This window comes from Panthera tigris, chromosome D3 (genome assembly GCF_018350195.1).
Source record: "Panthera tigris isolate Pti1 chromosome D3, P.tigris_Pti1_mat1.1, whole genome shotgun sequence".
Classification (NCBI taxonomy): domain Eukaryota; kingdom Metazoa; phylum Chordata; class Mammalia; order Carnivora; family Felidae; genus Panthera; species Panthera tigris.
The window spans coordinates 91,461,933-91,478,602 of NC_056671.1; the positions used below are offsets into that span (position 1 = coordinate 91,461,933).

Consider the following 16,670-nt stretch of genomic DNA (forward strand, 5'->3'; position numbering starts at 1 on the left):
AGAGTCAGCTGTTCATATTGTGGTTTCATCCAGCGGCCTTCCTTCCCTCCGCAAGCCTGTTTCAAGTGCTCTTGGTCACAGATGCTCAGACAAGTGCATTTTGAAACCGTTTAGTGCCGCCCTTGCGATCCTTCCCCACGGCGGGTGCCATCAGACCTCCAGTAAACACACCCACCTTCTTGAAAGAGTAAGGGATCCCAAGCTGCTGGGGGCAGACGTTCCAAGTAATGGGAAGTTCTTGCTCAGAGAGAAGACCCCAGCTGGAGAAGAGCACGGCCCTGCCGCCTGCTGAGGCCCTCTCTGCAGAAAGGGGGTTCCGGGGGGCGGGTTCCAAGGTCCTCAGACCAGGCCGCCCCACCTTCCGTGTGCACCTGAAGCACCTCCTGAAAAGCATTTCGCGTCCTGAGCACCCACCGCGTGGATCACGGACGCAACGGCCCTTGGAACTCAGCCCGTGAGGGGCCTTCGGGGTCAGCGAGGACTTTGTCGAGCCCACAGGCTGGGTTCGTGCGGCGAATTTGCCCTTGGTTTCGGCTCAGGCTCTGTCTTGGAATTCCCGTCACTTAACAGGCATGTGAATACGTACACAGTCGGCCGGTACTTTCCGTATTTTAACAGCCTTCTAGTGTACGTCCTCCAAAGCCAATCCCAATCCTACTTGGACCGGAACGGGGTCTCCGTGACCGAACAAAGGATAAAGGCAGAGGAGGACCCATTGCCAGGAGCCTGCAGTGCGTCCCGTGTGCCTTACGACGTGTCCGCGTGGTGCCGCAAAGGTGCTGTTGGGCAGAATGTTTATTTCTTTCAGGTCAGGTTTTTTTGACGGATGCACAGAAGTCAGTCTGGGGTGAGGACGTGGAGGAGAGGGGTGTTGTTTTTTCTCTGCCAAGCAGTTCTTTAAAAGAGGAAAATCAACATTCCGTTGAAAGTGTCTTGACATGACCTCAGGAGCACAGCCCTGTGTTCCTCGACTTTGCATCTGGCCGGTTCCGGCGAAGTCTCGGCCTCTCCGTGGATCCGTCTGCTTCCGGTGGCAACTGTCTCCTCAGCGGAGGAGAGAACGAGGCAGGGAGGTGCCGGGTGGCGGCAGGGTGAAGGGGGCAAGCCAGCCCCGCCTGGGGCTTCTAACTCCGCTGTGGGGCTCACTGCTGTCCCGTCACACACGCTGCTGTGGCTTTGGCACTCCGGTGGCTTTGCCGGGTGTCTGGGACCACGCACCTCCCGGGTAGGGTGTTTGCTTTGACCGAGGCGCCGCTGAGAGAGGCCTTTCCAAAGCGAGTGGAGCAGGAGCTGAGATGCCGGCCGCCATGTGGACGCTCGCGGGTGGGGACTCTCCACACGCACGTGGGGACAGCGGGCTCACCGTCCTGTCCATCGTCTCCGGGCCTCGCTTCCCCACCTTCTGCATTCTCCCAGGTGAAAAACTCAGACATCCAGGTCCGGCGCCCGCTGGAGGCCTGTGGCCGCCAGCTTGTGTGTGGGCCGCTCCCACGAGCAAGGAGCAGTGTTACTCCCGCCCGACTTAGGGCCTCCTCTTTCCCGTTGCCCCCCTGCCAGCCAGACGGGCCCGGGGGCTCTAGACGCCGCAAGCAGTAGAGGACAGGCAGTGGCTTGTCCTTCGTCCCAGCGCAGGCTCAGCCGAGCCCGGGCGGGGACAGCGACCCGCCACCCGACTTCCCAAGGGCACGCGTCACGTGACAACCCAACTAGCGAGGGCTCCACGCGTGTTAGGCGCTGGTTTCCAAGGGCGGGTCGACCCTGGCGCGCCGAGGCCCCCGTGGCCTTGTGGGCCTGTCCGCTGCCCCGGCCCCGCGGCCGGCCCTGCCCCGGGCACCTGCGCGGGACCCCACTTGCGGATTCAAAGGCCCCTGGAAGGGTTTTCTGCCACCACGCCTTTCCTTTGCCTGCTTCCCCTCAGGGGCTGCCCCACTCGCTTTGGCAAAAGCGACTTCCCCACGCATTCACGACCTGCTGCGGCCCGGACGTGGCCCGTGCTGACCGAGGACGGGGAGGGCCTGGCAGGGTCAGCGCGTCTTACCTGGTACATGTTGCACAGCCCGGGCTGGCTGCGGGCATGAGAGGGCACAGGGCTCCTTCTCTGCTTGAGCCAGGGCACCTGCCGGGGGACACAGAGTGGCCGTTGAGTCCACGAGGCACCAGCGGCAAAGCCCCCAAGTCCTCCAGCAAACGTCCCCTCCTGACCGGGCTCGGCAAGCCCCTGCGCGGTGAGGAGGGTTAGTGGGGGATGGAGGTCAGAGGGAGACGGTGTGAGGATGATGGGTGCTGGCCGCCAAGGGCGCGGGGCGGGAGGAGACGGCAGGGAGAGAAAGGAGCGAGAGGAGAGATTCAGGGGCGAGGCTGGGGCTCCGGCCCAGTCACGTGAGCAAGGTTCCTTAGCGCTGGTCGCGGCGGGCCCAGCCCCGTAAGGTTTCGCGTGGAGGCAGCGCGTTCCAGGCGGTGTGATGCGCTAACGGGCTTTCCCGGCCTGCGTGGGGCGGGTGCCCGTAGAGGCTTCTTCCCCGTAGAGCAGCTGTGGCCGCTTCCGTGCGGGACGTACGGTCGAGACCACGCCCGCCCCGCGGGGGACACAGGGCGCCGGGAAGTAGTTCCGCGAGGAACGCGGTGGCCGAAGTCAGGCCGGGCGACGGTGCGGGGTCACGCTCTCTGACACGTCTCCTGCTGCCGCCGAGACCGAGGAGCTTAATATTAACGTAACGTTCCTGGACGTGAGCTGCGCGTTAACCTGGACTCTGAGCGCCATCGCTGTAAATCTTCCTCAGTAGCGTTTGCCTCTAGTGTCGCGTTCTCCCTGCTCTATTTGCTCCAGGGCAGTACCTGCGTGTCATGCGATTTTGAGCGGTGTGGTTGACAGTATTACAGGACCCAGGTAAATGGCCTGCAGAGAGGTCCTCTTGTCTGCGCGTCGCAGAATGGTATGTGCGTGGGTGAGAGAGGGAGACACACAGAGAGAGGCTGGTAGAGAGACAGAGAGAAACAGAGACAGAGAGACAGAGAAGCTGGTAGAGACAGAGACAGAGAGACTGACAGAGGCTTCAGAGAGAGGGACAGAGAGAGAGGGAGGGAGGGAGGGAAGGAGCCTTACAGTGGTCAAGAGACAAAATCAACGTAATAGGTTTCAAGAGATGTCTCAGGTTGGCCACAGATTAAATGAATGTTTTAAAAACAGGTTACCAGCTGGTTATGTGTGGAAATGAACAGTGGTTATGACACACAAGAATGTTAGGACGCTCTAGAAGTATTATTGCAAAGTGAGCACACGGGGTTTCCAGAGGCAACTCTGGGGCGAGTCTGGGCTCAGCTCTACGTCCCACAACTGATCCTCCCCGGCGAGAGGGGATCTTTCTGTTCCGGCAAGAAGCCCTGGTGAGTTTAGTTCAGGGTCCTGAGCACTTAAGAGGAAGGCGACTGAATATTTGGGTTCAAGTACATCTGGGAGGGTACGCCTGGGGTGGCTTCTGCCTTGATGAGGCCGGGTTGTCCCCACAGGGCGTGACGTGCCTCAGAGGGTGGCAGAAAGGCAAGTCTGTTACGCCCTTGGCCAAAAGGCAAAGAAGAATTCTCTAGTTTGTTTCCCCCGTTTAGGACAATGTCCCTTCTTAAGGACGGGCTCAGCTCCTCGAGCCGTGTCAGGTGGCTGGGGGGTCTGTGTCAGCTGCCTCCGTGGGCTGCTGGCCACGCAGCTCGGGGCGGGGAGGCTGGGGGGCGGGACCTGCCTGGCTTGCAGGAGACACACCCCTCCTACCCCGCACCTGCAGGAGGGGAACGCGGTTTCCTCCCCCCTCTGCAGGCGGTGCTTGGCCTGCTTCTTCTGCACAGGTGCGGGCAGGGGCGCAGCCCACGGGCCTGCGACGACGGCAAGAAGGGCCCCCGAGAGGAGCCCTCGTTCCTGTGACTCTCCCTGCCCGTCAGACTTTCTTAGGAAGCAGAGGAAGGCTCCAGAGCACCTAAGGGTGTGGTGTAGATGTGTGGAGAAACGCTTACTATGTGAGCCAGAGTTTGACCAGAGATTCTCCGGTGGTTAAACGCCCTAGATGCTCCCGGGAGCTCCGGAGAGTGGGGTACGCTCCCTGAGATGTCAAGTCAAGATCTCCATCAGCCGGTCAGAAATTCCTGCCACCAAATGGCTGATGTTTTACCAAAAGGAAAATCAATAGATGCCCTGTATGGAAATGAACGTCGAAGGAGGTGAGCATCTCCCGGCAGAGGTCGTTGGAGGGGTCAGTGCGTCCAAATTAATCGCATTCTTGCTTTTGTGCCTAGTTCAACCACAACCCACCTTATGCATGACCTTCACACTCGCTGACGCCCCCCAACGCCAGACTGCCCGGGTTCCTGGGACCCCCTCGGACGTACCCTCAGCGGGGCACACAGTCGCTCAGGAAATGCTGCCCTGGGGACTGTGTCCCACACACACAAAGGGGACCAGAGTCTGCTCAGTGCCCACGTCTGCCCACCCACGTGGGATGGCACTCCCAGACACGCGCTGCACACGTCGAGCAGAACGAGAGCAGTCACGGCAGAAAGACCGGGACGCTTAGCTATCTGTCCGTGGAGAGAAAAGAGTAAACGAATGTCTGTGAAAAAGCACACGAGCGAGAAAGAGACCTGGCTGTGCACAGGTGGCAGGTGCTCGCACACTCACCTATTGGCTGTCCCATCAGGGGACCACAACCACACCAGTGATGCATGTAGTGAGGGAGGGAGGGAACAGGAAGGAGGCAGCTTAGGAAATTCACGAGCAATTAGTACACCACCGTTGGTCTGTCAAAATGTTTAATGAATGCATAAAAAGGAAGAAACGTCTATAAAACAAAAGTTCATCGCAAAATCAAACTGGCATACAATCACCAGAAGGCAGTCAGCATCGAACCCATCAGCATAGCGTACAGACGTGTGGCTCGTACAGAGGACGCGGCAAGGCCCCCACCGTCCTAACTCAGGTCCCGCCCGCTGACACCAGTGGCCGTGGACTCGGGGGCAGGTGCCGCGCGGCCCGGAGGACCCAACACACATGTCCTACCACGTCCCTCCCGCCGCCTCTGAACGCCGCACTCCCCACGAGAGTACAGAACGTATCTACACAACTGGGATATTACGCGAACAATGAGGAATTGAGCTACGGCAGAACTAAAATGTGTTAAATGAATTTAAGGGCAGCAAACAGGACGCGGTGATTAATCTACAAGACCGATGACACGCCATAGCAGTAAATGACAAACGGTCTTCATCCCGTACAACCAAAACTAGAGGCATACACATCATCCTCAGTGCTGAACAACGGACAGCAGGTTATAAACGGAGCCTTGACAGTGAATGTCAAGATGACAGCAAGATCATCAGTGTAGGACCGACTTTCAAAAACTCTTAAAATACAGCGGTATGGAGAAATCCGCGATGGGCATATTCTGGCTGCATTCTTACTTGGGAACCGTCCAGGTGTTACGTCACCGTGTCCAGCTTAGATTTTCATCAGACCTCACCTCTTCGAGATAAAAAGGAACAAGGACAGTTTCCAAAGCTAACGGTCAGGGCCCGAGTGGCCGCAGCCCCCGTGTGGGCACGTGAGGTCTGACGGGGTGGGGACGGCAGCGGGTGGGGAGGGACAGCTCTGAGAGCCGCCCTTCTCACAAAGAACACATGCATCTTAAACTTTGTCCTAAATGCCTGTCCGTTCCTCCCGGGACCCCATGTCCCAGGGCGTTGGAAAACCTGTCCTTTAAAGGCAACAACACGGTCCTTCTTTCCTCCTGCAACAAAGGAACGTGTTCCCCATGAATACACTTTTCATTTGTGGCTCTCAAAAGAATATGCTTCCTCAAGGAATTTATAATGCACTTTCCCTGAATGTCAACGCCCCGGCCATCCGAGGGTGGGTGTTGTCGGTGCATTCCGAGGATTGGGGGGGGGGGCAGGAGTCCCACGTGGCCTCAGAGGGGGGAGGGGCACCGGAAGGGCCAGAGGCCAACAGCCTCCTTCCCAGGGGCCGTGCATTCAGTCTTGCATGACTGTCCCATGAGAAACCTACTCCGGACAGAGTAATTGAGTAACTGCTTCCCCCCAAACCCACACGGTGGGGGCAGGCCGCCACTCAGGCCTGGGGGGCCCTTAGCATTCCCGTACCTTACCCAACGACCCCGTCAGCGACAGACGGTGGAAACCTGAAATGGGCTTTTATGGATGATAATCGGGCCTTTGGATTCTCTTCTTTTCTCAAGGTTCAACCCAAAGACCTTTCAATAAAATGAGGGCTCTCCTGATTTATACACAGAGCAAAGCAAGAATAAAAACAAAACCCAAAAAGAACCCCTCGGCAGCCCAGGCCAGTAAGGACCCCAGAATCCTAGGGCCATCGTGGGGGTGTGCCTGGGTGGAGAGTGATTAAGTGTACATCTGCAGTGTGTAAAAGCAAACAGAGGCCGCAATAAAACAGGGGTGTTGAAAACACACTGCTTTCCTGCCGGTGTGCCTGGTAAGCACTCGTGTGAGTATACACACCCAAACTCCCAACTTTTTCTCCGGCATCAAAAGGCAAGGCTGTTCATTTTTAAACCTTCTTTATTCAACATTCAGCAGTGAACAGGGCTGACACTTCAGAAACTCTCACACAATTATTTAAACATTGTTTTTCGTTTTTAAAATCCTGTGGAAATATTGTCATTTCTCTGGGTCCTTGATAATCTAGCAACCCTATTTTGCAAAGCTGAGGCCTACTTCTGAGCTGAATCTTTTCTTTGAAAGTATTAAAGAGGAGGAGAGCCTTAAAGCAATAAAGGTTGTGATCCTACATAAAGGAAGAAAAACGTGTATGCGTGCGCGCGCGCGCACACACACACACACACACACATACATCATTCGGAAATAGAGTCACAATGGTTGATATAAATGCATTCACAATTTTATTTTCATTGAAGCCACAAGCACTGAAATGAAGTTTGTTTTATAATATATGCTATATAGCCATTTAATCTTTTCTGCACACTTCAAATACATTTTTTCCTGTTCCTTGAGTTCAGCAGAGAAGCTTATGGTTCCAGAGTGGCTGCATGCATACGGCGTGCTTAGCATCATAGCAAGGCTTCACTGGGCAGCCAGAACCTGGTGTGGTCGGACAGCTGTGCTCGAGAAAGCACCTCGGACAGAAACCAGCATTCGAAACAGATCAGGGGACCGACACTTTAGGGTGACGCGAGACTGCCCCAGAGTAAGAGCGCACGTCTCCAAACACAGACACTCAAAGAACCGAGCAGAAGACGAACTCCGTCAGCACGCAGGATGTACCAAGTGTTAGTCCCAAGAAGGCGTGACAAGAGCCACATGAGCGGCCTCGCCTCGGGGCAGGTACCAGAGACATTAGCAGCGCCCGGGGCCCCGCGTGTGCAGCGAAACTGACCGCGTGGTTCGCGCGCGACCATTTCACGAACATCAGTCGTTTTAAGAATTGTCGTTAGAGATGAGAGCAACTTTTAGAAGCTCCTTTAGAAACCGCAGGTCGGGGTCCCGGCTCCACACTTTACCCAAAAGCCTCTTGACGTTCCCAAGACCGAGTTCAGAATAAGAACAATACACAGCCAGAGCAAGACCTACGGCGTGTGAGTTCTGTGCGCCCGGCCAGTAAACCGGGCTTCTTTGAAAACACCCTCTCCTTCCGAAATGCTCAGCTATGCGCCACCCCAAAAAGGCATGTGACGTGCTATGTGTCTGCTATGGGAAAGCCACTTGGGATGTGGCTCTTGGATGAAACATGAGCACGGATGACCCAGTGACAATCCAGTCCAGAAGCCACCGCTGGATACGGGAGTATAATGGGGGCCTTTTGTCTCGTGATACAATTCTCATCTACAGAATATTTAAATAATGAAACTTCACAGACTCTAGATTCAGGCTAATGGAATAACAGAATAATAATACAGTTGTGATTCATAGGCACACTCAACCCTCCCGCCCCCCCCCCACCCCTTGCCCCCAAAATAACTCAGACAAAAGACAAAATCTGCTCAAGGCGAATTTAAATCTCGGCTTTGTGCGAAAGTCCTCAATCGCATTATTGTTGCAAGACAACGCGAAGCTAGCAGTGCGGACTCCAAGAAAAACAAGCACGACCCAATGTCGAACCTGAAAGCGGGGGCGCAGGAGGCAAAGCAGCCACGAAGCCCCCAAGCATGAGCCACCAAAGAGCCGAGAACGCGGTGCCCTTCCTGCAGCGCCCACACCAGGCCACCCTAGAGATGCCCGATTCGGAACGTTCTTGCAGCCCTGGGCCACATCCCGATGGCATCCCTTGGGAGGAGGGGAAAGAGGCTGAGCTGTGTGCCAACACGGCAGGCGGCCCCCCGGCCCCTCCCGCGGCCGGGGGGCACGTCCAGCAAGGACGGCAGGTGGAAAGCGGAGGGGCCGCACCAGCATCTCCCCTACGGCTTAGCTCACCTGCACACTTTCCTTCCTTCTCCTTGTCAACTACAGCGGACACACGTTCTGTGCACCCCTGTTACTCCTCAGAGCTCACCTTGCCTGAGCCCCGCTTGGGCACACCCCTGTCACCGCCAAAGAAGCGCCCGAGGGAGTCAAGGATGCCCGTGTCTCTGTGCCTCGGGAGGAAGCCGTGCCTGGCGTGATCCATGGCACTGGCGGATGCCAGGTACTTGGAGCCGTGCCGCTGGGAGGGTCTTTTCTGTGACGCCATCACATCGAGGCCCTCGGGAGTGGCTGTGCTGTCCTCTTGGATGGTCTGGAGCTCGTCTGACTCCGAGGGCCGGTCTTTGAAGGTGTTGTCCTCCCTCCCGGGGGCATCTCGGGAAAAGAGGCGGATCAAGTGGGGGCGGCCCCCTGGGTCAGCTGGGTTGGCGTCCTGCCAGGCATTCTTTGGGTCCGCTGTGCGCTTGGAGTCTGTCACCGCCGTGTCCTGAGAGGGGGCCCCATTGTTCTGCTCCACATCTGCCTCCCCTGCAAACAACAGTGAGATATGAATACGGGCCGTGCAAAGCGGAGCGGGGGACAATGACGCTTTCTTCCAGGGCTAGTGTCCTACCGAATCCACGGGACGCGCGAGGGGCCATCGAGCTGCACGGCAACCCCACGTCGCTCGGGCAGGACCCAACCTGGACCGAGCGAGCACCCTACCTGCCGCTGTCGGGCCCCGGGACTTGCCTCGCTGGCTCGAGATCTGGCACCCCACATAGAGAGCACCCCCGCTTCCTGCCGACGTGGCCAATCCCCCTTGGGCGCCGCCCTGCCGCGTCTGGAGAGGCCAGCACCGCAGGCACCTTAGTGGGACGTTGAATCTCGAAAATTCCACTGGTGCATAAGCTAAACGTGTCCGGGAGCATTTATTTGACCAAAGGTATTTTTAGCATTCTTGATAAACATGGAACTTCCCACATCTTTTCGCAATTCATGCCTTAAAGAAATGGGGCATTTAGAATTCTTCAGTTTGAGATTCCACAAGAGGCCTGTTGCACTAGAGAACTGCTTATTCAGGACATTTTCATTTGGCCTCTCTTCTCTAAGTGGCCACGACTGTAAAGTTCGAAGCGGGAACGGCGGACTTCAAGTGGGATCCCACCATCTCATAGCTTTGTGCGCACACACGAACGCAGCGTTTCCTCCCAGAATGGCAACGCATCCACTTTCCTCTCAAGTTGTAGGTTAGGTTTAAGTGCACGTCCACTCCAGCCCACTCCACCTTTTGTTACTTATCTATAGAAAATGTGGGTTTCTTCACGCTTCCTTATAATACTCTCCTTCCTTCAACCACCCACTAATCTGCTCACCGTCATTTACCCAACGGCAGCATCCATCGTCTGTTTGGCCACCTGCCTCTCTATCCACCCGCCAATCCGCCCACGGACCATCCACCCGGCTCCCCACCCAGCTCCCCGCCACCCATCCAGGCACTCACCCTCCCTCCCGCCCACCACCAGCTCCCCAGCCACCCGCCCAGCCACCCCGGCCATCTACCCACCCGGCCACCCAGCCACCCAGCCATTATTTGCTGAGGACCTAGTAAGCGGGGTGCACTGTGCCAGGCGCCTGGTTTGCAGTGATGAACATCCGGTCCTTGTCTCAGGAACACTGATGAAAATGAGTGCCATGAATTAAAGGGCCCCCCCAAAAAGGCGGGTCCCCACCCTAAACCCCAGTAGCTGTGAACGCGAGCTTTTTCAGAACAGGGTCGTTTGTAGACACCAACGTAAGATGAGGCCCTACTGGAGGAGGGTGGGCTTGACCAATGGCTGTTGTCCTCGCAGAAAGAGGGGGCTCTGCATCCAGACACGGCCACACCGGGAAGAAGAGGCCACGTGAAGATGGGGGCGGGGACCGGAGTGATGCGGGAGCACCGGCCGGTCAGAGACCTGGCGCCCACCCTCCCCTAAGCCGGCAGCCACGGCACAGCCCCGCGGACACGCTGAGTTCGGATCTCCAGCCTCCAGAACGTGAGCGTGGAAATTCCCGTAGTTTGAAACCACCCAGCGCGTGGCGGTTTGCCCTTCGGCCACAGGACACCAACATAACGTACAATTTCGTGTCAGCTGCTGATACGGAGACCACAGGGCGGGAGCAGGGGCTTCAGGGAGGCCCCTCGAGGGATGGGATGGGTGGGCCCGGGCGGGGGTGCCGAAGCGGAGGGGAGGGCACCCCGTGCGCAGGCGGCAGGAAGAAGGGGCTGGGTCTGCAGGTGCACAGGTGGGGGGGGGGGATGCCGCCCACGGGAGAGATGGAGGGAGTATTTGAGGATGTTTGTGCATCTACACGACACATACTTTCACAAACACATCAGAAACAGAAGGCGAACGATTCCACTCTCTTTCAACAAAATCCCGGCCGTCAGGAGACGGTCCCGTGAATGATACTCATCACACAGTTTCTTGACCTGTACTTCCAAAGTAGAGAACCTCACTCCCCACGTCCGTGCTCAGTGTCTGCCAGTGACAAAGTACAAGGCAGAGCCCGGAACCCGGGATCCCCGTGACCTTATCCAGGCTCCTAGGAGACAGCACGCAGGGTCAGCTGTGCCCGATGCCTCAGAAATACGTCCCTTAGAGTATGGCACGTCCTTCGGGACCCCTGATGAAATTCAGCTAGGGAGTAACACAAGTATTTTTACAACGTATGTACTAAATGTACTAAATGGCTCGCGGCACAGTAGCAACATGAAAAAGCAACGTACAGAATCCTAGGGCCGCACAAAGCTGTAGATTTTCGCAGGATGGGATGCTAATTTATAGGTTGCCACAGAAATACAGTCTGATTTTCTAGCTGTGCCTTATATTCTGTGGCTAATATAAATTAATGCAAATGCGGGAGAGAAACAAAAGCTATATTGTACATACTTAAACACGTTAACAAAACACAAGCGCATCTGAATACTAATATTTGTGTAACAGTTGGGCCTTGTGTCCCTGAATACGGCTGTTTGTGAGGGCACAGAGAAGGCGTTCCTGTCCTGAAAGTGGCTTCTCTGAGCACACAAGGGGCACGGGGACACTGAAATCTGTGATGTGCAGCATTTTGGGTAGGGACAAATGCAGTTTTAATTTGTCAATTAATATCAGCTTTCATCGAATTACAGCCCAATGTAGTCTTTTTATTGAGACTCGAAGCATGGAGCATAGCGATTTAGGGCACAATTTGTGAGCCATGGACCTGATTCTACCAGAACATGCACTTACAATGCTCTATTGTTGTTCAAATTCTACGCGAATTCGCAATAAAACTTTTTTTTTTTTAAAGCCCACCTCATCTAAATGCTAGAATGGCCCCCCAGAAAGCTTCGGAGGGGAGACGTATTGGACCTTTGAAAGTAATGCTGTGAAAATCACAGAATGGCTTCCTGGAAGATCTCTGAGAAACAGAGACGTCACTCACCCGACAGTGGTTTCTGGAACAGAGACACCCACCCAACCGGAGGGTGATTTTGGGGGAGGCGGTGTTTATTGTTCGAAGAAACCCAGACGTCCTAACCACAGCAAGTCTCCAGCTGAAGGTCCCAGTGGTCCCGCTGATCCCTGTGTGTCTGGCTCCTTCCCAGGCGGGGTGTCCTCAGTCCGGCCCCCCTGGGTGACTTCTTATTGGACTGACTGCAACCATCTTCTTCTTTTTTCTTCGTCCTCTTTTTTTTTTTTTCTGCCACCTTATGCTGGGGTTTTTTCTTCTCCATCACCGCCGGTCCCAAGGCCGTGGGCTTCTCTGGTGGGATCCCACACTGTACCCAGGGCTGCTGGAAGGACCGTACAAGGTTTCACAGGACATGACCTTACTTGCCCCCCAATGTCACGTGCACCAAGGACAGACTCGCCCGCGTGCTCTTCTGTTTGCCCTCCACCGTGTCCCACACGTGTGCCCCCCGTGTTGTTTGATCTCTGCGCATCCCATGCGGTGCGTGGTTGGCACTAGGTGCCCAGCAAGCTCACAGCCATGCCGGTGTGAGCTGGGCCATTCCTCCCAGAGGAAAGAAGTCAAATCCCCACCTCTTCTTTGCTAGAACTTCGCCATTGGCATCGCTGCTGTTAAACTGTTTTCTTATATGCTTATTTTTAAGTGAAGATTTCCCTTCGGTCCTGAAAGGCCCTGCAGCAGGTCTAAGCTCTGGCTTGGGAACGAATTTCAGTTGTATCGTCTGACTCTTTCCGGCTACGCAAAGGGTTTGTAATAGTCTAAATGTAACCCGTCAGCGTGGCTCTGAGGTACCAGCATAAGGAATTCAGTCTCCCGGCTCTATTCTTTCATCAAGTCCAAATCCAAGTTTGTGCGTCAGGCCTGATTGCTCGGATGTCCATGGTTCACTGAGTGGGACGCACCTGACGAGCTCTGGGACCGCTGGACCGCGGCCGAGCCCGTGGACAACAGAGAGACTGCCATCGCCGCATGCTGTGGACAGCAGCATCCGGAGTCAGGGCCAGCGAGGGCCCGAGGTCTGCAGGGCGCAGAGGAGAAGGACCCTGCAGACCAGCCTCAACCTCTCCGACCGGACGACGGCTTCGGGCCGGTCGCTGAACTGGGCGTCTGTGGTGATGACGTGGGACGATATAGCTACGTTCTTGCCTCAGATACCTGCAGGCCCCTTTCAGCAGCACGCGCTAGGGTTTGGCGAGCTGAGTTTTCACCCAGGGCGGCTGCTCCCGTACGTGTGGCTGTCCCCAGAGAGCCCGGGACGGGAGGCCTTGGCTGACCGCACTGGGCGTCTTGTACGCATTACCAACAACCCTAACAAGCAGGTAGTTCTAGAAGCGCTTTTACTCACATGAGGAAACAGACACGTAGGGAAGCTAAGTAGGACTCACTGGAGGACGTGGTGTTAATTCCAGGTGTACGATCGGAACACCACGGCTCCGGGCCTCGCTCAGGGTCTCTTCCGGCCCCGACGCCCCGACGGGCCTTACCTGCAGCTGGGCTCTTGCCTCTACGGGGAGAATTTAACTGCACACACTTGACCGCTAAGCCACGTGTGGGTCACAGCTGCTGAACGGAGAGGGACAGGCGTAGGACGGCAGAGGGACCTCACAGAAAGCCGCCCGTCCCGAGCGAGCAGTTCCGCCAGCGCCCCCACCTGCAAACAGGAGACCCGCCAGAGGCATCCCGCGGGCTCAGTGCACCCTGGGCTCCGGGAGCTGTGCAGGCGTACGCGGAGGTGCCTCCCTGCACGTCCCCTGCTCCCCCCGAACCAGAGCCCGATATTCCTAGGATAGGCTCGGATAAAACTGAGGACGAAGTGCATATCGTCCTGTATTTAAGTATCACTGCATTTAACGTGGAACATACCTCGTCTGTTCTACTCCACCACACCCGTGGGAATCACAGCTCATGAATAAGTTCCATCAGAACCGCCCGCGTGTGCACGCGCATGAGAAAAAATACAGATGTCCAGGCACGCCCCAGACCCCACGAGTCGGGACGCACGGGATGGCACCCGATTCTGCTTTTTTAACAGGTCGGGCGAAGTGCCCAGTCGGTCATTCTGAGGACACCTCGGCTCACCGTGTGGCGATGGCACGTCCCCTCCCCCCTCCCGCCCCTCCGCTCCCTGCCTCCACTCACAGACCACAGTCTCTGGGAGGAGAGCTTAGTCTCGGAGACGCCGAGCATCCTAGGCCCGCTGTGTATCGGGCCCTTTCCCGCCGTCGTTGGGCTGGGGCTCGGCGTTTTTCGCCCCTTTGGGTTGGCTTGAGAAGGTGCACCCCCCTGCGTGCTGAGTCTGTGGGGCTGAGGTGATGAGAGGTTTTGCCAACACTGAACTTAAAAACGTGCCCTATACGCTCATCCCACCCAAACCACCGCTGTTGGCTTATTTTACACACGCACACTCCTATCTCCACCCCAGGCGGAGGCCTTGAGCCCAGCCCCGGTGAGCGGCCTCCTGGAGAGGTCAAGGCTGGGAAAGCATTAGGAAGCCCGGGGTCTGCCCCAGACCTGAAATTCAGATCCAACTCCCCACCCCCCGCTCGCTGCAAACGGCCCAAACCCCACAAGTTGCATGGGCTCCACGTGGGGCAACCGCTACAATTTTCCCCACAGAGGGGCTTTTGTGAGCCACCCCTCCGTCTGTATTTTTTCTACACGACATCCATCAACTGTTTGGGCAGAAAATAAAATTTGTGCATTCATTTTGCGGGATCAGACTGAACTGATTTCGTGCATCTTCTTACCTTGGTTTTAAAAGCACCTGTCCTGGGGCACCCAGGTGGCTCAGCCGGTTAAGTGACCAACTCTTGGTTTTGGCTCAGGTCACGATCTCAAAGTTTGTGGGTGCGATCCCCACATCAGGCTCTGCACTGGCAGTGAGGGGCCTGCTTGGGACTCTCTCTCTCTCTCTCTCTCTCTCTCTCTCTCTCTGTCTCTCTGCCCCTCCCCTGCTCACGCTGTGTCTCTCTCAAAATAAATAAATAAACTTAAAAAGAAGAAAAGCACCTGTCCTGGGGGGAGATCTGGTCAGGTCTACAGCACAGAGTACAGGTCAGGCTTGTTTGAGGTGTTTTAAGTTCCCCTAAGTGAGCAAACAACCACAAAGCCACAGCTGAACTGATTTGATGAGTCTGTCCTCCATCACAGGGTGTTTTCACCCAAGGAACTAGGATTCTTCCTGGCTGAAAAACACAGGTTCCCAGCTTCCTATCCGCACCCCCTCTTTGTGGGGGCCCCGGACACAGACCGGACCCGGACGGGGTCTCGGAGACCCTACAGGAGGCCTCGCGGAATCTCTTCCTCCGCGGCTTCCGTGGGGCCTGCAGTACAGACAACTAACGAAATGGTGAGATTCATAAAGAAAAGACAAGCAGCTAAAAACGCACGTTCCCCGATGCCCAGACAGCAGTCGGCATCACCCTGCTGTCCTTTATTGTGCACTGCGGACAACCCTGCAGCACCTGCGACAAGGCAGGGACCCCGCACGGAGGAGGTTCTCAATGGGGCTCAGTCACCTTCCGGGGCCGGAGAGTGCATCCGCACAGCGATGGGGACACTTGGTGACTTTCATCTAAATACACAATGGCAGAATTCAGAGGCGCTGTATGCGCCCTTGTCCTGGTACACTGGACGGTTTTCTCCTAAGTGATTTGCAATCTGGTTTTCTAGCTTATGGTCCCTTTGGGAAGTATTATCCCCACATAGGTCCGTATATCCAAATGCACCAATGTGTCCTGTTTTTGGTAATTGTCCAGGCTAGTCCTTCGTTCCTAACTCAAAGCAGCAGCATGACAGATTAACGCCCATCATTATGGAATCCACACAATGGAGGAAATCTTCAATTACTGGGTCTTTGGTTTCTCGTTTTTAAACTCACGCTTTTTTAACTTGTACTTTCTTCCCCAGAGCTTTTCCTCATCGGGTACGTTAGAGATTCCTGAGACTATTAAGGCCACTGTGCAATCTAGAGAACCACAACCGACCTGATTTCGGGTCCTCTCTTCCTGGGACGAGTTGCCATAGGCAAGCAAGGGCAAGCCTACCCAAATTCACACGCCAAGTTCACGTCCTTCAGAGCGGATGAGCTGAAGTCACACAAGGGACTTCTCAGGCTAAAAGGTCTTGAGATGCAGAGATGGCTGTAAGGGGCTCAGGAAAAGCTACCTAATACTTCGAGCCTTTGCAGAAGAGCCCCAACCAATAGAAGGTGGCCCTGCCTTGTACGGCCTGGGGAAAACCGTCCGGAAACACAGGGCTTGAACTGAAGCAACATCATTAACTCTCCTCCACGGGTCTTGTTAAATTCTGATCCTCTGTTCACTTCTGTTGGTGGCAGGCGGCGTGGATCTCTCTGTTCGGGACTTTTAGGGAAGGCAGCTTTGCAGATGAGCCCACGGCCTCCGGGAGCACGCCTGTCCGCCCGCCGACTGAGCCCTGCCCGTCCGGCCCCTCTGGCCTCCCGCGCCCATCCTCTCCCAGCCAGCCCATCGATAACCGCTCAGAACGCCAGCTCCTGGGGCTCCAATTCCCCCAAGCGCAGATTCCAGGAAAGAACCAGGAGGCAGACACCGTTCCCTTTGCTTAGACCTGAGGCTGGGCTACAGTCGCATTTTCACTCAAAGTATGAAATCAGTCATTACCGGAACAAAATCTCCAGGTTGCTTTTCCTTAAGGGTGGTGTTTTGGTTGTTGTTGCTTGTTTAAATTTTTTTTTTCTTTGCCTCGCCACTCTGGGCCTGGAGGTGCGGGACCCC

General features: G+C 55.9%; 1 protein-coding gene across 13 annotated transcripts in view; it reads right to left on the reverse strand.

Moving 5' to 3' along the window:
• Window positions 1-16,670, reverse strand: part of LOC102963012 (myelin basic protein) — a 116,822-nt gene that overhangs the window by 23,371 nt on the left and 76,781 nt on the right. For 11 of the 13 annotated variants that reach the window (XM_042962188.1, XM_042962195.1, XM_042962190.1 and 8 more), the window contains exons 4-5: window positions 8,525-8,961; window positions 2,039-2,116 (exon numbers count right to left, since the gene is read on the reverse strand). In XM_042962188.1, coding sequence (XP_042818122.1) covers window positions 2,039-2,116; window positions 8,525-8,961 — 515 coding nt within the window. The remainder of the gene's footprint in view (window positions 1-2,038; window positions 2,117-8,524; window positions 8,962-16,670) is intronic. The other 2 variants (XM_042962199.1, XM_042962198.1) reach the window with 1 other exon arrangement.